Below are 22,567 nucleotides of genomic sequence, written 5' to 3' on the forward strand. Positions count from 1 at the left end.
ATAACCAGAGATCAGATGTAAACATGGAAACATCAGATAACATAACCTCCCATTGTTTAGCCTTCAACTACACACAAGCTTTCAATATTTATTCCAGAAAGATTTTCCATTGAAATTCCCTGCTTAATATGTAGAATTGCAGCATATGAAATCATTATTTCTTAAATCATTTCTTCCAAAACTATCACAAAAATGTTTGAAAAGTTTATTGTACTACGCATTATAAAATACCAAGTGTAGCACTGAAAAACTTTCTAATCACTGAATAACAAAAAATGTGTTATTTACCCGGGAGATTTGTCTACCTTCATACATGTCAGGACCTGCAACACCCCTTTGATCATAATACTGACTGCTCTTAAGACACTTCTATTGACTGCCCAAGTTTCTCAGTCCTCCTATCTTTCTCCTCGGTAAAATTAGAGGAGAAATACTCTGAGGACTTTGCCCATCTCATGTGGCTCCTCATTTAAGATAGACACAAAATGCTGGAGTAACTCAGCGGGACATGCAGCATCTCTGGATAGAAGGAATCAGTGGTGTTTCAGGTCTCGACCGTGCATTCGTCTTCACCCATTCCTTCCATCTAGAGATGTCCCGCTGAGTTACTTCAGCATTTTGTGTCTATCTTCAATGTAAACCAGCATCTACAGTTCCTTCCTACACATTTCATGTGGCTCCACGCAGCGTTGACCACCTTGATTCCTGGGGGGGGGGGGTCACACTTGATCTCTAGTTACCAATTTCCCCTTTATGTACATAAAATCTCTTGGGATTATCCTTAATGCTATCTGCCAGAGCTATCTCCTGTTCCCTTTTTGCCCTTCTGATTTCCTTCTTTAGTTTGCTCCATAGTTCCCAAATATCCTCAAGAGATACTCTTGATCCCAGCTGCCTATACCCGTCCCATGCCTCATTCTTATTCTTGACCAAAGCCTCAATTTCCTTCGTCATCCAGGCTTCCTTAGGTTTTGCCTGCCTTGCCCTTCACTCCAACAGGAACGTGCATGTCCTGGACTCTTATCAGCACACTTGTAAAAACATCTCACTTTCCCAATGTTCCTTCTCTTTCAAACAACATACTCCAAAACTTGAGCAAATCCCTCTCTCATACTCTCAAAGTTGGCCTCGAAATTTAGGATTTTAACTCATGGACCCTCTCTGAACCAATCCATAGTTACCTTAAACCTAATAGAACAGTGGTCGCTGGTCCCAAAAGGCTCATCCAGGAACACTTCATCCACTTGCCCCTCCCAATTTCTCAAGACTAGATCAAGTATTGCCCTCTCTCATGTAGGGCCCTTTACATATTGCTGAAGAAAACTTTCCTGAACACTTGACAAATTGCACACTTTGGCCCCCTAATCCATCTAAACCTTTTACGCTAGGATTTTCCTAGTCAATATTGGGAAAGTTAAAATCCTCTGCAACTCTTCAACTTGGCAAATTCAGGGAACTAAAAGCCTGTGTGTACACCTTCCCCACATTTTAATCTTTTCAACCCATTTTGGACCCTTCCAAGGCCAATATATTCTTCACAAGACGAGGTATCAAACCCTGAATGCCGACTCCAGTTACGATCTGAGCAAGGCCCCATATAAGAGAAGCACAACTTCCTCTCTTTGCATTTGAACACATGTGATTATCACTCATACCATGTTAAGGTTATGGAGATGTAAAATGGCAAAACAAACATAGATATTTCATTAAATAATAAGACAGTTTACGGAAATTAATGGTTGTTGGAGAAAAATTGCTTTCCTTCCTTAAATTCATGGTAAAACTAAAGAGGCTGTCCCACTGCGGCGACCTAATTGGCGAGTTTAGGAGAGCTTGAAAAAATGTCATGTTGAAGACCTCCTTCGACTATGTAGAAGACCTCCTTCGACTATGTGGAAGACTAGCTTCGACTAGTTAAGATTAACTTCGAGAAAATTGGACACCGAATAGTGGAGAGTGAAGACGACCTCCTTCAATCTCCTTCGACCTCCCTTCGACTATGATGAAGATTATCTACGACTACCTTCGATCACCTTCGATTACCCTCGATTACCCACGACTAACATGCCGACCTACTACGACTAAATCTACGAGTAAAAAAAAAAGTATTGATTTTTTCCATGGCGACCTTTTTTTATTCACGGGCATTTTTCAACATGTTGAAAAATACGCCGCGACCTAGCTGAGACCTTGAGTACACGGGGACTACTCTCGAGCATGAAGGAGAGTTACAAAGACCTCCTACGACCTCGTGTCGACCATGCTGCGAGTACGAGTCAAACTCGCCAGAACTCGCGGATTAGGTCGCCCAAGTGGGACAGCCCCTTAAATTATAGCCATAACGTTGCTAAATAAAGAGCTCATTAGATTGACTGACATTGAGATGGATCTAAAACTTGGGATAACAAAGTGAGTCCTCAGTAGACAAACAAAATAATCAATGACCAGAAACATTTATTCTGTTTCTTCCTCCACAGAAGAAAGGAATGCCTGACCTGCTATTTCTGACAATTTATATTTATATTTCAACTCAATCTGCATTGTTCAGCAATCAGTGGAAAAGTAAATGTTTTTCTTCCACAAAATGTATGCTGAAATTAATGACATATTTTGGAAAATTCTGCAAAGTCAAGTTTATATTACACCAGTTCTTTTTCTGTCCAGCTGTGTTGTATGCAACATGTAGAACCTGCAAATGAAATATAATGTTTTTCCACACACTGAGAAATGGTCGAGGATATAAAAGAAAGCAAGGTTATTTTATTTTTTTTTAATTAAAATTATTTTCTAAAATGCAGCATTATAAAAGTTCATATGTTAAAAGACAATTATGTCTTTTGAACTTCCAAGGTCTAATAAAGTGTAATGCTTCAAAACTGCTATTCGGCTGTTTGACACTAAATCCAGCATTACAATTTTAAGGCAGAAACAAAACTAGAGACTGCAGAAACAAAACTTAAGAATTCTTCTTGTGGTCCTTGTTTAAAATCCAAATCATTTTGATTTAGATTGTAATTGTGTTGTGGAAAAATATTGATATGCAGCACAAAAACTTGCCACATGGGTGAGCAATGTGTGCCAATCTAACTAAGGTCATTAGTATAATTAATATAACTAGTGTAAACTAGCCACTAATTAGCTTGCTAAATGACAATTAAGGACCATTTATGTGGTTAACCAACACTTACACTTGTAACTTTTCGATATATCTGAGCAGCATTCTGACATTCTGAGTATGGATATTCTGAGGTAGCCATTTCCAACATGCACATTCCAAAAGCATACACATCCACAGATTCATCATAGTGTTCTTCATACATTTCTGGAGCCATGAACTCTGGAGTACCTAAGGACAATTAAAAGTAAACACATCATAGTAATAACCACTGACATTAGGCAGCAAATCATAAATTAGGGGCGATTCATTACCTGATACAAAGTTAATGAATTTGACAAAAATATTCTCACAAAAAACGAAACCTTTGTTCATATTTAAGAATCCTTAATTTTTCAAAAACTGTTCGAACATTCATGGATAACAGTGGACTCAGAGTGGCTGAATCCATTCAGGAATTTGCAAGCGTGAAAGATCCATCAGATGGTCAACTCTCAGCAGTTGACTAAAAAACTAAAGCTCCTAAAGTTTTTGTATTTTGCCAGAAAAACAAATTCTGTAAACTATGTTGAAATAGACTGCATTAAAAGTGTGCAAGTGGTAATAACAAGTTTCCATTTCATGGTCCTTGCCTGTTCTAGGGGTTACCATCAACTGAAACTATTGCATTATTTTGCCTAAATGAACGTCAGGGTTATGCAAGGATTCTGATCCTGAGAACGGACCATTAACCCCAGAACCAAGGTAAAAATTGCCTGAACGAGTTGGTTTCTCTTCCTGACGTACTACTTAGTTTACGCTCAGTACTGCACCACGTCGCCCGTTTTCTATAGCTACCCACAGTTTTAGTTTAAGATTTAGTTTAGTTTATTGTCACGTGTGCTGAGGTACAGTGAAAAGCATTTTTGTTGCATGCTATCCATTTAGCAGAAAGACTATACATGATTACATTCAGGCTGTCCACAGTGTACAGATACAGGATAATGGGAATAACGTTTAGTGCAAGGTAATGTCCAGTAAAGTTGACGGGTCTCCAATGAGGTAGATGTTAGCTAAGGACCGCTCTCTAGTCAGTGATAGGATGTTCAGTTGCCTAATAACAGCTGGGAAGAAACTGTATTTTATTGGTTTTCTATAATTCTTTCATTTCACCAAATATTCATACAAATATTATCCAGAATTAAATTTACAGAACATATACTGTATCCAGTTAATGAATATCACAAAACATTCATATTCATTAGTCTAACAAAGCATTAATTTCTGAATGTCAGTTGACACGGTAAACAGTTAAGTTGTAATTGTTTTAAGGGATACAGTAGATAGAAACATAGAAAATAGGTGCAGGAGTAGGCCATTCGGCCCTTCGAGTCAGCACCACCATTCAACATCCAGTGAATCCAGTTCCACGAGGAATGAAATCCTGAGATCAGAAGTTACTTATAGTTCCATTTTATAGTGCTTTCTTACATAGAAACATAGAAAATAGGTGCAGGAGTAGGTCATTCGGCCCTTCGAGCCTGCACCCCATTCAATATGATCATGGCTGATCATCCAACTCAGTATCCTGTACCTGCCTTCTCTCCATACCCCCTGATCCCTTTAGCCACAAGGGCCACATCTAACTCCCTCTTAAATATAGCCAATGAACTGGCCTCAACTACCTTCTGTGGCAGAGAATTCCAGAGATTCACCACTCTCTGTGTGAAAAATGTTTTCCTCATCTCGGTCCTAAAAGATTTCACCCTTATCCTTAAACTGTGACCCCTTGTTCTGGAGTTCCCCAACATCGGGAACAATCTTCCTGCATCTAGCCTGTCCAACCCCTTAAGAATTTTGTACGTTTCTATAAGATCCCCCCTCAATCTTCTAAATTCTAGCGAGTACAAGCCGAGTCTATCCAGTCTTTCTTCATATGAAAGTCCTGACATCCCAGGAATCAGTATGGTGAACCTTCTCTGTACTCCCTCTATGGCAAGAATGTCTTTCCTCAGATTAGGAGACCAAAACTGTACGCAATACTCCAGGTGTGGTCTCACCAAGACCCTGTACAACTGCAGTAGAACCTCCCTGCTCCTATACTCATGATAACGCATGAAATAAAGAGCAAAGTGGAAGCAACCTTTCCCATCTTGAAAAACCCTTTAAACATTTGTGGTCAGATTGGCCACAGCTGGGGAGCTCCTAAAATTAAATTGCAAGAAACCTTCAACTTGCCCACATATAATTGTCTTTGAAATTTCTAAGTATGTGTTTTCATAGTTAAGGACTATCTGGCTCTGTTGTCATCTTTTCCATCTGAGTGTGCCACTAACATTTACAAAATTATGACATTAAACCACTGATTATGGGAATTTATAGACAATACAAGATGGATAAAATATCACCTAGCATTAAATATATGTAAAATCACAATCAACCACAATCTTAATCAATACCCGATTTATCATGAGTTATTCCGATGCCGATATAAAGTATGAATATAAATTTATAGAGAATGAATTTGACCAACCAAGCAGATTTCTCCTTCATTTCAACTCCATCTTTCAATAACGGTAGATATTCAGCCATATTTAGGAACTCCCAGAGCCAAAATCAGAACATTGAATGAGTCAAGACCTCAATGATTCAAGCTATCAGCACCAAGTATAATTATTGAATTACACGTGTGAATTTGATCAGAGTCCCAAAAGTAAAATTTTAAAACTCAAAATACATGTTATCTCTTAATACACAAAAATGTTGAACTACGATTCTTTTCCCCACCAAATTGAAATGGATTCATCATAAATCTAAAGGAATAGGCAAATATTTACCTATAACACTTTTAGCAAAAGAGGCACGCTTTAAAGTTGCAAGCCCCAAATCTCCTATTTTCACGGATCCTGTAGGTCCAGTAATAAAAATATTATCACATTTTAAATCTCGGTGAATAATTGGCGGTGTCCTTGTGTGCAGAAAATATAGGCCTTTCAATATTTGCCGACACCAGCTTCGCATAACTTTTGTTTTCATCACTTTAAATCTTTTTAAATATCTGCAAATAAAGACAAACATTTTTCAGCAGAAGCACGAGACAAACATGCAACTTAAAATATTTTAGAATTGCTCAGGAATCTTAAAATGTTCAACCAAATGTTACAAAAAAGTTCAAAACTTTAATTTTTGCTATGATAAATTATTTGTTTCTTTACATATATATATACAGCCTGGCATTTTGCACGTTTCTATCACCATTTTAATTTCAGATTTCTAGTTTCCGCAGTTTGTAAAATTTTCAGATAAACTAATTTCACACACAACTTTCTGCAATATGCAAAATAATTAACAGAGAACATAAAATAATACAAAAGACGAACAAGGCATTCTGCCCACAATGTCTTACACTTGCTCGCTTACAACATAATGCAAAGCTAAACTAATCATCCATACCACTTGATCCATACCACTCCAGCCCCTGCATTGTAGAAAACTTGTCAAACTGTTTCAATGGCAATTCTATACAAAGATAATAGTCCAGATTGATACTAGAAAATTTAATCATTTTCATCACTTTCTATAATTAGGATCCTGTGAATCGTTGAGTCTAAGAGGAAGGAAAAATGTTCATGTGATAGGAGCAGTGTTTGCTATTCAGCTCACCGAGTCTACTCTGCCATTCAATCATGGCTGTTCTATTTTTTCCCATCAACCCCATTCTCCTGCCTTCTTCCCATAATCCTTGAAACCCATATTAAATCAAGAATCTGTCAATCTCCACCTTAAAAATACCCACTGACTTGTCCTCCATAGCAATGAATTCCATAGTTACCACCCTTTGACTAAATAAATTCCTCCTCATATCCTTTCTAAAGATACATCCTTTTATTCTGAGGCTATGTCCTCTGTTCCTTGAATTTCCAACTAGTGGAAACATCCTCACCACATCCACTCTATCTAAGCCTCTCACTATTCGGTAAGTTTCAATGAGGTCCTCCCTCATTCTTCTAAGCTCCACGAGTACAGGCCCAGTGCTGTCAAATGCTCATCATATATTAACCCAATCATCCCCGGGGTCATTCTAGTAAACTTCCTCTGGACCCTCTCCAATGCCAACACATATTTCCTCAGCTGAGAGGCTCAAAACAGCTCACAATACTCCAATGCAGTCTGAGCAGTGCCTTATCATGCCTCCGCTTTACATCCCTGTTGTTATGCTCTAGTCCTCTCAAAATAAATGTCAACACTGCATTTGCCTTCCTTACTCCCATTTCAACTTGCAAATTAACCTTTTGGGAATCCTGCACCAGCACTCCCAAGTCCCTTTGCACCTCCGATGGAAGGAAGGGAAAAAAATGTCTCCCTGATGCTTGAAAAGATAACTTGAACACTGTACAGACATCAAATCAGATATGCTGCAGCAGTTTCAGGATATATAATGAGGATACACGTCACCCCTCAAATTTACCTAAATAAACAATCAAATCCACACCTTAGGGAGATAAGAGGTGAGACTGAGGAGTGGGAGGGGGGTGATTTAACACAACACATTTGGGTAACATGTATACCAGTTCCACATTAGGGTTTTTGAATTATTTTTTTAAATCAGATTGATACAAGAGTGACAAGCCACATGTGACCAACTTCTGTGCTTAAATTATAGTGATTTGATGATTGAAATTTATTTAGAGTAAAGAGTGGGTCGCCCTGAACCGGCTCCGTACAGGGGTCGGCCGGTTCACCCCTAACATGCATTGCTGGGGGCTGCGTTCATCAGCAGCCTGCATGTGTGGAGCAGACTAACAAACAGCGCAGCACGTCATTTTCGACTGCGCTGTCCTCCGCCCCCCTGGTGGAGAGGTAGACCTTACGGCCCTCGACTACAGCACATTGAACTGGCTACAGCGCCTGGAAGGCGTTATATAACCTCTGCTGCCTCAAACGCAAGAAGAAGAAGAAGAATTAAAAAAAAAGATAATTCCACAATTCTTTCATCATTAAAAGGTCAGCAATTTTGTTTCACTTAAGAACTTTTGGAGCTGAAAACTGATCAATCTCATATACAAATGTAAAGGTAAGCATCAATAAGTGCTATCATTACTATGACTGGAAATGCAATCACAATGAAAATTAAAATCTTCAGTATTTGCATTCCTCCAGTGACTATTGTGGTTAATCGAATACTTTATCTAACATATCAACACTTTACATGCAATACACTTGAGGAAGCCATTGGTTAGAACATTCCTGATGCAAGTTCAGTTGCATGGATCCAATGATAAACATTTGCAATTGATCCATAACGTGCAGCTTCTATTTCCCCCCACACAGATCCTTGTTTAGATTTTAAACAAACTGCACTCCAGATGCAGTTCAGTACAAAAAGTACGTGACATGAGGCAGTTGTACAAGTCATTGGTGAGCCCACACTGGAGTACTGTGTCCAGTTCCAGTTGCCCAGCTGGAGAAAGGGTGATATTAAGTTTGAACGGGTGCAGAGGTTGTTCACCAGGATGTTACCTGGGCTTACGGGTTATAGGGAGAGGTTGGATAGACTGGGATTATTTTCTTTGGAGCATAGGAAGCTGAGGTGACCTTATTGAGGTGTACAAGATTATGAAGGGCGTGGATAAAGTGAAAACACAGTATTTTTCCAAAGGGTAGGAAGACTCTAAAACTGGAGGGCATAGGCCCCAGATGAGAAGAAAGGGGTTTATGACAGGTCTTAGGGGCAACATTTCACCAGAGGGTCGTCTATATCTGGAATGATCTTCCAGAGGACACTATACAAGCAAATACAATTACAATTTTTTTTAAATTGGATAGATTAATTCTAATTAATGAATGTCACCCGGTTCCTGATTAGCCTCTTTTGCTCTGGTATTTAATTTAATTCACATGTTTAATCGATAATGTTTTATTATTAATGTTTAATGTTTTATGTGTCATTCTTAATTGTCACAGTATGTCATGTTGTCACTTGCGAACGGAGCACCAAGGCAAATTCCTTGTATGTGAACATACTTGGCCAATAAACGTGTTCATTCATTAAAAATTAATAATCAAAAAGAATAATTCCTTTCCCAGCACCAAAACAAATATTTTCTTGGTGAAATACTTACGTTTTCAATGTTCCTGAGGTCATTAATTCAGTAACTAATACAATACATTTTTTCCCCTTCAGAGGACTTTCCCAAGAGTCATAAAATCGAACAATATTAGGGTGCTGCAATCCTTTCAGCATTTCTGCTTCTTCGCGAAACCGCTGACGCTCTGCCTTTGTAAGTTTTCTGTCCTGTCATGAAAGAAACATAAAACTAGTTAAATAAACAAAGTGAGGAATTATTGATTTAACATAACTCACCATGTAATCCCTTTCAGGAAATTAAATTATGTGCAGTATGCATATCATTTATGATAACCTCCAGATTTTGACTACATGATTACAAGTGCAAACTCTCTCAAATTTAAATGTCTGACTGTTTCAGTCAAGCTGTAAGCCATTGATTTCACCTGGCCTTCCAAAATGTTCCAAACCTCACCTCTCAGCAGATCTGCTAACCCCTACACTTACAGCAAGTTCTCAAAGTTGGCACCTAATAGGCATAGAGGCTGGTCCCATAGATAACTAACAGACCTGGATCTAGAAACACTGACAGTCAATGTCACTCTTCCCCTAGAAAACCCTGCTGCTACATTATCAGTCAGCTTGGAATGTTTGTGAAAGTCCCTGCTGTACTCACTCTATACTTATGACTGCGTAGCCAGTCACAGTGCGAACTCCATCATCAAGTTCGCTGACGACACTACTGTTGTGGGACGTATCACTGATGGGGATGAGTCAGAGTATAGAAGAGAGATCGAGCAACTGTGCATATGGTGCCAGCGCAATAACCTGGCCTTCAACACCAGCAAAACCAAGGAACTGATTGTGGACTTTGGAAGGAGGAGGAGGGGAACCCACAGCCCCATTTATATCAACGGGTCGATGGATGAAAGGGTCAAGAGCTTCAAATTCCTGGGCGTGCACATCTCTGAAGATCTTTCGTGGTCCGAGAACACTAATGCAATTATCAAGAAAGCTCATCAGCGCCTCTACTTCCTGAGAAGATTACGGAGAGTCGGTTTGTCAAGGAAGACTCTCACTAACTTCTACAAGTGCACAGTAGAGAGCATGCTGACCGGTTGCATCGTGGCTTGGTTCAGCAATTTGAGCGCCCTGGAGAGGAAAAGACTACAAAAAGTAGTAAACACTGCCCAGTCCATCATCAGCTCTGACGTTCCTTCCATCGAGGGGCTTTATCGCAGTCGCTGCCTCAAAAAGGCTGGCAGTATCATCAAAGACCCACACCATCCTGGCCACACACTCATCTCCCTGCTACCTTCAGGTAGAAGGTACAGGAGCCTGAAGACTGCAACAACCAGGTTCAGGAATAGCTACTTCCCCACAGCCATCAGGCTATTAAACCTGGCTCGGACAAAACTCTGATTATTATGAACCCATTTTCTGTTATTTGCACTTTATCAGTTTATTCATGTGTGTATATATTTATATTATGGTATATGGACACACTTATCTGTGTTGTAGTAAATGCCTACTATGTTCTGTGTGCTTAAGCAAAGCAAGAATTTCATTGTCCTATACAGGGACACATGACAATAAACTCACTTGAACTTGAAGTCTGTCATTTGCATATTTATATTTTTCAATATTTAGAACAATAAAAAATTAAAACAATTATTTCAGATTTAATACTACATACATTTAAATACACAGATTGATAAAAAATACATCTATTGATGCTCCTGAACACATCATCAGTGATGTAACCTGGGGTTATTGGGTGTTTCGGGTCTTTCAACATCAGACACCCTCACCCAGGCGACTCAACTGTGGTTGATCAGACCATGATTTGTGTTCAGGTGGCATTTGCTCCTCCCCGTGGACCTTCTCTCCTGATCCAGTCATCTCAAGGCCTTCTCCGCTGCCTCTGTGGTGTTCTTGATGGCTATTCTCCTCACCACTCCATTGATGCCCAGTGCACTCAAGGCTTTGTAGAGCGATTGCCCTGCAAAACCTCTGCAGACAACCTCGATGGGCATACACCTTGCCTTCCAGCCCTGCTTATGACCAGCCCTTTATACTTAATTGTATACATACAAGTCAACGAGTTTAGTAAATGTAAATAACCTGAAATTGACATAGTTCCGTGAAAGTGGAGTTGCAGGTAGATAGGGTGGTCAAAAAAGCTTTGGGCACATTGGCCTTCATCAGTTAGAGTATCGAGTATGAAAATTGGGGCATCACGTTGCAGTCACAGAAGACATTGCTGAGGTCACATTTAGAGTATTGTGCTCAGTTTGGGGCACAGTGATATAGGAAAGAGTGTTGTAAAGGGAGCAGAGAATTACGAGGATGTTGCCCGGACTCAAGGGCCTGAGCTGTACGGAGCAGTTGAGCAGGCTAGTGTACCAACTTGTGTGAGAAATAGATTGGGTAAATGCACGGAGTCTCTTGCCCAGAGTAGGGAAATAGAAGATCTAAGGACATAGGTGTAAGATTAGGGGGGAAAAGATTTAATAGGAACCCGAGGAGTTACTTTTTTTTTTACACCACGGGAGATGGTTGCATGGAACGAGCTGCTGGAGGAGGTAGTTAAGAAAGGTACTATCACAACGTTTAACAAACATTTAGATAGGCACATGCATAGGTTAGGTTTAGAGGGAAGATGGACACAAAATGCTGGAGTAATTCAGCAGGACAGGCAGCATCTCAGGAGGGAAGGAATGGGTGACGTTTCGGGTCGAGGCCCTTCTTCAGACTGACATAAATAAGGAAGAGTGAAGGTGTGAAAACAGGACAAAGGGAATGGAGATCAAGGAAAATGTAGAATAGATCATCGTTGGCTGGGAGAAGGTAACAACAAAGCAAATAGAGATGTCGGATTCAGTAAGACTGGTCGGAGAACTGGGAAGGGGAGGGATGGAGAGAGAGGGAAAGAAAGGGTTACTTGAAGTTAGAGAAATTAATGTTCATACCGCTGGGGTGTAAGCTGCCCAAGCAAAATATGACCAGCTGTTCCTCCAATTTGCGCTGGGCCTCACTCTAACAATGGAGGAGGCCCAGAATTGAAAGGTCAGCGTGGATATGGGAGGGGAGTTAAAGTGTTTAGCATCCGGGAGGTCAGGTAGGTTTAGGTAGACTGAGCAGGGGTGTTCAGCAAAACGATCGCCGAGTCTGTGCTAGGTCTCTCCGATATATAGGAGTCCACATCTGGAACAGCAGATACAGTATATGAGGTAGGAGGAGATGCAAGCGAACCTCTGCCCCATCTGAAAAGTCTGTGGTGGTCCTTGGATGGAGTCGAGGGTGGAGGTATAGGGACAGGTGTTGCATCTACTGCGGTTGCAGAGAAAAGTGCCTGGGGAGTGGATGGTTTGGGTGGGAAGGGAAGGTTTAGAGGCATAAGGACCAAACGCAATCAGGTGCGACTAGCGTAGATGGGGCATGTTGGTCGATGTGGGTAAGTTGTGCTGATGGGCCAGTTTCCATGCTGGATGACTCTATCATCTCAATCTGCAACATTTTAAAAATAACTGCTGGAGGATCTCAGTGGATCGAGCAGCATCTGGAGAGGGAAATGTACATTCAAAGTTTGGACAAAGACCCTAAAAGCCCTGCCCAACTGTGCGAGTTCACCCAAGAGTTCTCCCGAGTAAAAAAAAAAAAATCAAACTCGTGGTAAGCACGTAGAATGAACGTGGCGGGTACGTCAGAATTCGGGACGTCTCTTAGCGCTAACGGCAGGTACTCGGAGAAACGTGGTAACTCGTGAAGATTTTTCAACATGTTGAAAAATGTCCACGAGTAAAATATACTCGGGATGGAAAAATTCGATACTTTAAGTCGAAAGTTGTATTTTATTTCAAAGTGGGAATTTGAAGATAGGGACAGAGATGCTGCACGGAGATTTTGATAGGAAGGAAACATTACAGCAGCTGAGTAAAAGATTGGTCAAATGGTAGGTTCGATGAAGATCAGGCGAGGGGGATTGGGGGTGGGGGGGGGAAAGTATCTATCGCTTGGGACTTGCCTAAATGAGTACTGAGGTGGATTATTCCACACCAAATTTCTTAGACCTTTTATGCAATTATCACAACATTATGCTGGATATGGATCAACGGACTATGTATGGTATATGCTTGTAAATTAGTAAAACAAATGTTCTTCTTTGAGTACTGTTGTTTCTGGGATGGGGTGACTGATTACAAATAACCTACATTCTATAATTTGTCATTATGTGGCTAAAACAATGGCATATTTTGTGATATTTATTGAGATAGAAAGATACAACTGGACAAAATATTACCTTGCAACATTCTGTATGTCGGATAGATATTGTGAAATGGAACTCAGAAATTATGAGAGGATTACATAAAACTACAATTCAAAGGTAATGAATATACTGAGTATTCTTATTTCCATCATGAACATACAATAGTGATATAGGACACCAGGTACTACTACGGTAAACTCACAAGTTACTACGGTATAACTAGGAGTTAAAAAGTATCAATTGTTTCCATCCCGAGTATATTTTACTCGTGGACATTTTTCAACATGTTTCCTGAGTACCTGCCGTTAGCGCTAAGAGACGTCCCGAGCTCCGATGTACCCGCTACGTTTATTCTACGTCCTTACCACGAGTTTGATTTTTTTTTTAACTCGGGAGTGCTCTTGGGTGAACTCACACAGTGGGACAGGGATTTAACAGCTCTCCTTTACTGCTTCCATCAATCTTCTTTAATCCAAGTACCCCACCATCTCCAGTTCAATCTTGCAGTTAAAATTCCTCATTCTCGGAATCAAAATGAATGCTTCCTCAAGCCTTTTTACGATGATCATATCCTTAAGTGTGGTGGACTGAACTCGTTCCAATACTTCAGGTCTGACCCAACCAATATTTTGTACGTTAAACATTGCTTTCCTGCCTGTTAAAAAAAAATTCTAGTATCTCAAATACATTTTCAACACAGCCACATCATAGGTGTCGATCCCTTGTCCAGCCTTGACCTTTTCAAAACCAAACATTCACACTCCAAAACCATTCCTTATCCTTTCTACCAAAGTCCATCACTTCATACCTTCACTATTGAATTTCATCTGCCCATTGCAACAGACTATCTATATTTTCTTGCAGTCTATAAATATCCTCCATCACATACTACTCTACAAAGCTGTGTCATCTTCAGATTTGAAATTTCATTCAATTGGTAATAAAACAAAGCAGCGATTCCAACTATGCTCCTGGCAAACAATAGAGGTCCCAATCTTTACGTCTGAAGAAAAAAAGGTATTTCCCACCTCTGTTACTTACCTTTAACAATTAATGCTGCTACTGGCTGTTTCTTGATGTTAACGAGATACTGTTCGATATCCTTCACCAAATAACCTCTGAACCATGTCAATAATGTGTGCCCTGGCAGACCCATTGTTTCTGCTTGCTCCTATCCCACTGAATTAATTTCCACATAGCCTGACTTCATCCTATCCCCCCTGGTCCAATCCCTCCCTACCTATGTCCAAGAAACCTCACACGCCCTTTGTCTCTTCAATTACTTTCGTTTTCCACGACCCAACCTTTTCTATGGATGTTCAGTCACTTTGCACCTCCAACCCAACCAGGAAGGTCTTAAAGCCCTTCTTCCTCGACCACAGAACCAACCAATTTCCCACTATCAACACTCTCTTCCACTTCCGCCAAATCCAAGGCATAGCTATGGGCATTCGGGCCTGCCTCTTTGTAGGGTATGTTGAACAATCACTGTTCCAGGCATACACTGGTCCTATCCCCGAATTCTACCTCCGCTACATTGACGACTGCATCGGTGCTACCTCCTGCACACATGCAGAACTCACTGACTTTATTAACTTTGTTACTAATTTACATCCTGCACGCAGATTAACTAGGCCCATCTCCGACATCTCCCTAACTTCGGTGATGATTCTTTACAGCACTGAACCACATGATTGAAGAATTACAATATAGTGGATGAGATGTAATTAAATTATTTTATGTTATGTTTCAAAACTTTTTGTTCATTAATTTTGGTTACTATTAATTTAAGATGAGAATGGGCCTTACAAATGTCTATTACTAGCTGGAGTACATGTTCATAAGTGATAGGAGCAGAATTAGTCCATTCGATCCAACAAGTCTACTCCACCATTCAATCATGGCTGATCTATCTTCCCCTCTTAATACTATTCTCCTGTCTTCTCCCCATAACCCCCGACACCCATACTAATCATGAATCTACCCATCTCTGCCTCAAAAATATCCATTGACGGCCTCCACTGCGTTCTGTGGCAATGAATTCCACAGATTCACCACCCTGTGACAAAATAAATTCATCCTCATCTTCCAAAAGGAATGTCCATTTATTATGAGATTATGACCTCTGTTCCTAGACTCTCCCACTAGTGGAAACATCCTCTCCCCATTCACCCTATCCAGGGAGCTCCAAGAAACCAAACAAACTCCATTAGTAAAGATCATGGGACTAAGTAGTGACAGCATAAATATAAATCTAGCCAAGTAGAGGCTAGTGCTTATAGAAGATCCGTGTACTTGTGTGCAAATATATTTGGATCCTGTTGGCCTGGAGAATGTCATGGTGCATCTTTATGACAATATAACAATGTCAGGAACAGTGTCGGCAGAAAAAGCTTAAAAACAATATACTTGAAAGTTATGGGCCTGTCCCACATGGGCGATTTATTTTCGGCGACTGTCATTGTCGTAGCAGGTCGCCAAAAAAACAGCGACTGGACCCGAGGGATCCCAGGCTCCGGACGCCTCACCCGCGGCTAGAAGCTCCGCAGAATGCGGCTTCAGGCTGTAACAGTCCGCGGGCCAGCGATCGGAGCACTAACTTCTGGCAACCCCGGCATGGGTTCGCCCCGCTCCGCGATGATAAAAGTCCACACTGCGCCCGCTTCTGAAGCTCCGGGCCAGACTCTAGGAAAGGCCGCACCAATCTATGGTGTTAGGCCGCGAGGGAAGCGACATGGAAAAAGTCGCCTCTCCGTGGAGGAGGCGACCGAAAGCGGTTCCCCCCTTACACCCCCCACAAAAGACACACCAAGAGACATCAAGTTATCACTAGATCATCACACTCACCAAGTTTAGATGTTATTATTAAGTAATAAATGGGACAATGTGGTTGCCCCATATGCCTGAATCAAGTGCTTTGGCAATGTATAACCAAGCTTGAGAACAATCTAACGTACAACAAGTGTATTAATATAATCATATAATACAATCCATATAATGAAGGTGATACCATGACAGTCTAAGAGCACGTTACATGTGATCTTGAGAGAGATTAGTGTTGGATACGGCATGGTGACAAATCATCTGATAGCAAGGCACAAAGTCTTGTTTAATGAGCCGGTGGGGAATCTGGAAGACTGATTTCACCCAGTTCCATTCAAATATCTGAAAATTATAAACTGGAGATAATGTGCCAGAGGCAGGGCAAAATAATTGAGTATTTTTCTGCATTAAAGAACTTAATCTTGCATTATAATTTTCACGTTTTTTTAAATTGTCATAAGGGAGTAATAAATGAAGGATAATCATGGCTATGAGAAAGTATGGAAAGCACTCCATTCAAATTTTCATTTAAAATTACTCTGTTGTTGAAAATGGCATCCAAGAATTGGTTAGAGAATTTAATCTCCACAAGCTATTAGTTGAAATTTAGTCAAACAGCGGTACGAAAGTCCAAGGCCACAAAAGCCAAAGTGAATTTAAGGCCAGTTCAGTCCATCGCTGTTGTTTCAATGGTCATCATTCAACTCAGTCTTGGAGACATATGATGGAATCTTGAGCAAAACAAAGTGCTCAGCGGGTCAGGCAGCATCAGCATGGAGAAAATGGATAGGTAATATTTTGGGTCTGAAGAAGGGTCCGATCAGCAGAGAAGGTTATTGGCTGCAACCTTCCCTCCATTGATGAACTGTACACGGCAAGGGCCAGGAAGCGAGCGGGCAAGATCATCTCTGACCTCTCTCACCCTGGCCACAAGCTATTTGAATCACTTCCCTCTGGAAGGCGACTCCAGACTGTCAAAGCAGCCACAGCCAGACATAAAAACAGTTTTTATTCACGAGTAGTTGCTCTACTCAACAGCCAAAAATCTGTAGCCTCTCTTTGATCTGGTATTTTGTTGGTTCACATGCTTGATCAATGGTGTTTTATCATTAATGTTTTATTATTATTAATGTTTAGTGTTTCCTGAGTCATTCGTAACTGTCACTGTGTGTCATGTTGTTACTTGTGGGAGGAGCACCAAGGCAAATTCCTTGTATGTGAATACTTGGCCAATAAACTTACTTACTTAACTTGAAACGTCACTTATTAATTTTCTTTCTCCAGAGATGTTGCCTGGCCCACCGAGTTACCCCAGCACTTTGTGTCTATCTTTGGTATAAACTAGCATCTGCAGTTCATTCTTATTACAAGTGCAGGAGGAACTCTGACTCAGGCAGCATCTGTGAAGCAAATAGACCATCATAGGACCAAGACCATCAATTCAGTTTTGTCAGGATTTTATTAATAGAATGTTGTTCTTCACCAATGAGAGCACTAAAATTGTATAGTAACAATGCTACTTGCAGTAATAATAATTATACAAACTGGCTGATTTTAAGGTGGTGATTAACTTGTGCAACCTGCTACTGCCATGGATTGATCAAGCAATAATTCAAAACATATATTCTAGTAAATCCTGCCATACAATAATAGAAAGCACTGTTCAACTGAAACATAGAAAATAGGTGCAGGAGTAGGCCATTCGGCCCTTCGAGCCTGCACCGCCATTCAATATGATTATGGCTGATCATCCAACTCAGTATCCTGTACCTGCCTTCTCTCCATACCCCGTGATCCCTTTAGCCACAAGGGCCACATCTAACTCCCTCTTAAATATAGCCAATGAACAAATATAGCCAATAACCCAATAACCCTTTCTGGCTTAAGCCCTCCCTTCACCACTTCCAGTTTAAATTCCATTTGGAACATTTTGGAGGACCAAGAAACCAAGAACCAAGAACAAGAACTGGCCTCAACTACCTTCTGTGGCAGAGAGTTCCAGAGCTTCACCACTCTGTGCGAAAAATGTTTTTCTCATCTCGGTCCTAAAGGATTTCCCCTTTATCCTTAAACTGTGACCCCTTGTCCTGGACTTCCCCAACATCGGGAACAATCTTCCTGCATCTAGCCTGTCCAACCCCTTAAGAATTTTGTAAGTTTCTATAAGATCCCCCCGATGCTGTGGAGTATTTATTGATAATAGAGCAGTGGAATGCATCATGCAAAACAATTGACAAGCAAGTTGATCTACCCGACTGCAGCAAACTAGGAAGGACTGGCTGAGACTGTTCAAACCAGATTTTTAAAATGTTTCAAGTCATCCAGTGTGATCTAAAAAGTTAAGATAGTACACAGCATAGATCAAAACCGTGAGATAGTGAAAACTAAGCAGGAAGTGAGCCACACCAGTAGTGAATACACAACTTCATACCAAATCAAGCTGCAGATGATCAATGTCTGTTGCCCATTTTGCAAAATGTATGCAGAATTTGTAGAATTGTAAATGTTCATAAAATTGGACATCTTCCATACCTATTCACAAATGAATATTCTGAAAAATAGTCAAGAGGAGCTACCTAAAGTGCTCAAACTAGTTTACCCTACCGTCAGGTCTTTGCCCAAGATCTGTGCAGTAACAATGGGAACATTTTTGAAAGGAACAGATCATTAATTGTATGAAACAAAATTATCTGTCACAGGTCACAAAATATGATTTTGGAGGAAGCGTTCAGATTACTATGTGAAGATGAAGCAGCTGTGCAAAACAAATTGGTATAATCTTGTCTGAAGCTTGCTACTATTGAACGACAACCAGAGAAGGAAAAGTAGAGTGCAACACTAGATATGGCTAGCTGCAAAGTACAGAATTACAAGAGAGTGCAACATTAAGGGCCTGTCCCACTTGGGCGTCATTTGCACGTCATTTACACGACATCAATTACGCGTCGTGACGCGCACGTGATGCGTGCATGGTGACGCAGGCAGTGACGCACGGTCGCGCCCGGTGCCCCAGAATTTTGGGACGTACAAAATCTTTGCGCGCCCTCTGCGTGACGCGCAAATGACGTCCAAGTGGGACAGGCCCTTTAGGTGATTCATTCCAGATCTTTGACCATTCTCCTTTACTCGCATAACTTGAATAGGATAGTCAGCATGGCTTTGTGAAGGGGAGGTCTTGCTTGACAAATTTGCTGGAATTCTTTGAAGAAGTAAATAGCAGGACAGAGGAGAGTCATTAGATGTTGTTTACTTAGATTTTCAGAAAGACTTTGATAAGGTGCCACACGCGAGGCTGCTAAGGAAGATGAGAGCCACGGTATCTAAGGGCAGATATTAGCATGGATAGCAGGTTAGCTGGCTGGCAGAAGACAGAGTGGCAATAAAGGGGGCATTTTCAGGTTGGCTGACAGTGATTAGCAGAGTTCCACAGGGGTCGGTGCTGGAGCCGCTACTCTTCACATTGTATATTAATGATTTGGACGAGGGGATTGAAGGCTTTGTGACTAAGTTTGCAGACATTCGAAAAATAGGTGGAGGGGCAGTTAGTGTAGAGAAAGCAGGGACTCTGCAGAAGGACTTGGACAGGTTGGGAGAGTGGGCAGAGAAGTGGCAGATGAAATATAGTGTAGGAAAGTATGGAGTCATGCATTTTGATAGTAGGAATAAAGGTGTAGACTATTTTCTAAATGGGGAGAGAATCCAGAAATCAGAGGCGCAAAGGGACTTGGGAGTGCCGGTGCAGGATTCCCAAAAAGGTAATCTGCAAGTCGAATCGGTAGTAAAGAAAGCAAACTCAATGCTAGCATTTATTTCAAGAGAGCTTGTATACACAAACAGGGATGTAATGCTGAGGCTCTGTAAGGCGCTGGTAAGGCTGCACTTGGAATATTGTGAGCAATTTTGGGGATCATATCTGAGGAAGGATGTGCTGGCTCTGGAGAGGGTCCTGAGGAGGTCTACAAGAATGATCCCAGGAATGAGCAGGTTAACCCATGAGGAGCGTTTGTCGGCACTGGGCCTGTACTCGCTGGAGTTTAGAAGAATGAGGGGGGACCTCATTGAAACATACAGAATAGTTAACGGCTTTGGTAGAGTGGATGTGGAGAGGATCCACAAAGTACGTTCTTTTAGGAAGGAGATGAGGAGAAATGTCTTTAGTCAGAGGGCAGTGGAATTCTTTGCCACAGAAGGATGTAGAGGCCAAGTCAGAGATAGATTTTTGATTAGCACAGGTGTCAGGGGTTATGGGGAGGCAGGAGAATGGGGTTAGGAGAGAGAGATAGATCAGCCATGATTGAATCACAGAGTAGACTTGATGGGCCGAATCACTACTCCTATCACTTACCAACATGAACGTCCGCTAATAAGACATTTGTAAGACACATTTTCATCTATCGAGGTTCTCCAGACCAGAAATGTTAATTGTTTCCATTTTCACAGGTGCTGCCCAACCAGCTGGTGTAGATTAGGCTTTTTATTTCAGTTTTGGATTACCAACATCTTCAGTTTTTAAGTTTATTTTCTCAGTGTTTATTGGTCCTGTTTGACGAGTGATCTCAAATTATTGGTAATCAAATGCAGTCAGTATTTGGCTTCAACTCCTTTGCAGTCAAGGTCATGGCCCACTGGACCTTTTTTGTCAATGTCCTGGTGCTAATCAATGGTCAAACTAGACTGCTGAATGTATTATTGATGAGCTGAGGTCTGTGTGCGCACATCATGTCTGATCCAAGCAACTCATTTTGGACTGTTTTCATTTACTATTTGCTAACTTTATGAAACAACAACATCAAACCTATTTTCACATTATCAGGGTTCAAATGGAGTAGCTGACAAATAATGCTACAGTGAAAATTGGAAAATTGAATCAATTTTTGGCTAACATTGATATAGGCTGCAAGGCCTTCTTTAGGGCCATTGAATTTTTGGCATTGTTCACTATAGTTTTTGCTGCGCTTGGCAGAAGCCACAAAGTAAACGGACAAGGAGAAGCCATTTGTGCTTACTCCTGCATTCAGTGAGATATTTTATTCCCATGCCGCACCCAGCAATATCCGTGTGTATTTTAATTCTTTTAATATCTAAATATCAATCTATTTCTTCGAAATATACTTCGCAATAGTTTCCACCACACTCCAGAATTCTAGAGATTCACCACCTCTAAGTGAAGAAAGGCCAGCTTCATAAACTGATTAGATTAGATTAGATTCCTTTATTTGTCATTCAGATCTTTCGGTCTGAACGAAATTTTATTGCCTGCAGTCATACATATAATAATAAATAACAAAACACACAATAAACATAAATTAACATCCACCACAGTGAGTTCACCAGGCACCTCCTCACTGTGATGGAGGCAAAAGTCTTAAAGTCTCTGTCTCTTCCCTCCTTATTCTCCCTCTGCGCTGAGACGATCCAGGCCTCCGATGTTGTTACCCCACCGGGCGATGGTAAGTCAGTCCCGTGGCTCAACCGAGCTCCGCGGCCCGGGGTGGTCGAAGCTGCTGCCCTCCAGTCCAGCGGACGCAGCTGTTGCCGCGGGAGCTCCGTAAAAACAGGGCACCAACCTGTGACCTGCGAGCTCCCGACGATGTCGTCCACTGGCCCGCGGCCGAGCCCCGGATTCAGGTCGCCGCCGCCGGAACACCGCCTCAGCCACCGGAACGCCGCCTCAGCCCCGAGTCGGGCCGCCGCCACCGGAGCACCACCTCAGCCCCGAGTCGGGCTACCGCCACCGGAACGCCGCCGCAGCCCCGAGATGGGCCGCCACCACCAGAGCACCGCCTCAGCCCCGAGTCGGGCCGCAGCCACCGGAACGCCGCCGCAACCCAAAGACGGCCAGCCTCGCATTGGTGAGTCCTGGCTGGTTCTGCCTCCGGAGCCTCGAGGTCGGTCGCAGTTGGAGCCGCCAGCTCCGCCATTAGGCCTCAGCGCAGACAGAGGCAGAGAAGGGGGATACGACAAGAAAAAGGTCGCATTCCCCCAAAGGAAGAGACAAAAATAGTAAGATTAAACGAGAACTTACCAGTTTGAAGTTTGATCTGTATTTTATGAGGAGTTACGATGAGGGATTTCGTGAAGAACCCGCTCAGCGCGCATGCGCGGCATACTTCCAAGCAGCGGTGTGGAATCACAGATAGACACAGTTATTGAAGTAAACATAGTAAAGAAAAGGAGACATCAGTTATCAGTTTGACCTATATTATGAGGGTGGGAGCGGAGGGCATGTAATCCCTCATCGTAACTCCTCATAAAATACAGATCAAACTTCAAACTGGTAAGTTCCCGTTTAATCTTACTATTTTACTTCGGA

The 22,567-nt window shown here is 41.5% G+C and overlaps 1 protein-coding gene across 8 annotated transcripts in view; it reads right to left on the reverse strand.

The window, feature by feature from the left end:
• Positions 1–22,567, reverse strand: part of wnk2 (WNK lysine deficient protein kinase 2) — a 150,555-nt gene that overhangs the window by 95,923 nt on the left and 32,065 nt on the right. For all 8 annotated transcript variants that reach the window (XM_033036529.1, XM_033036526.1, XM_033036524.1 and 5 more), the window contains exons 2-4: positions 9,217–9,389; positions 5,932–6,152; positions 3,189–3,346 (exon numbers count right to left, since the gene is read on the reverse strand). In XM_033036529.1, coding sequence (XP_032892420.1) covers positions 3,189–3,346; positions 5,932–6,152; positions 9,217–9,389 — 552 coding nt within the window. The remainder of the gene's footprint in view (positions 1–3,188; positions 3,347–5,931; positions 6,153–9,216; positions 9,390–22,567) is intronic.

Source organism: Amblyraja radiata, chromosome 18 (assembly GCF_010909765.2).
Source record: "Amblyraja radiata isolate CabotCenter1 chromosome 18, sAmbRad1.1.pri, whole genome shotgun sequence".
NCBI classification, from domain to species: Eukaryota; Metazoa; Chordata; class Chondrichthyes; order Rajiformes; family Rajidae; genus Amblyraja; species Amblyraja radiata.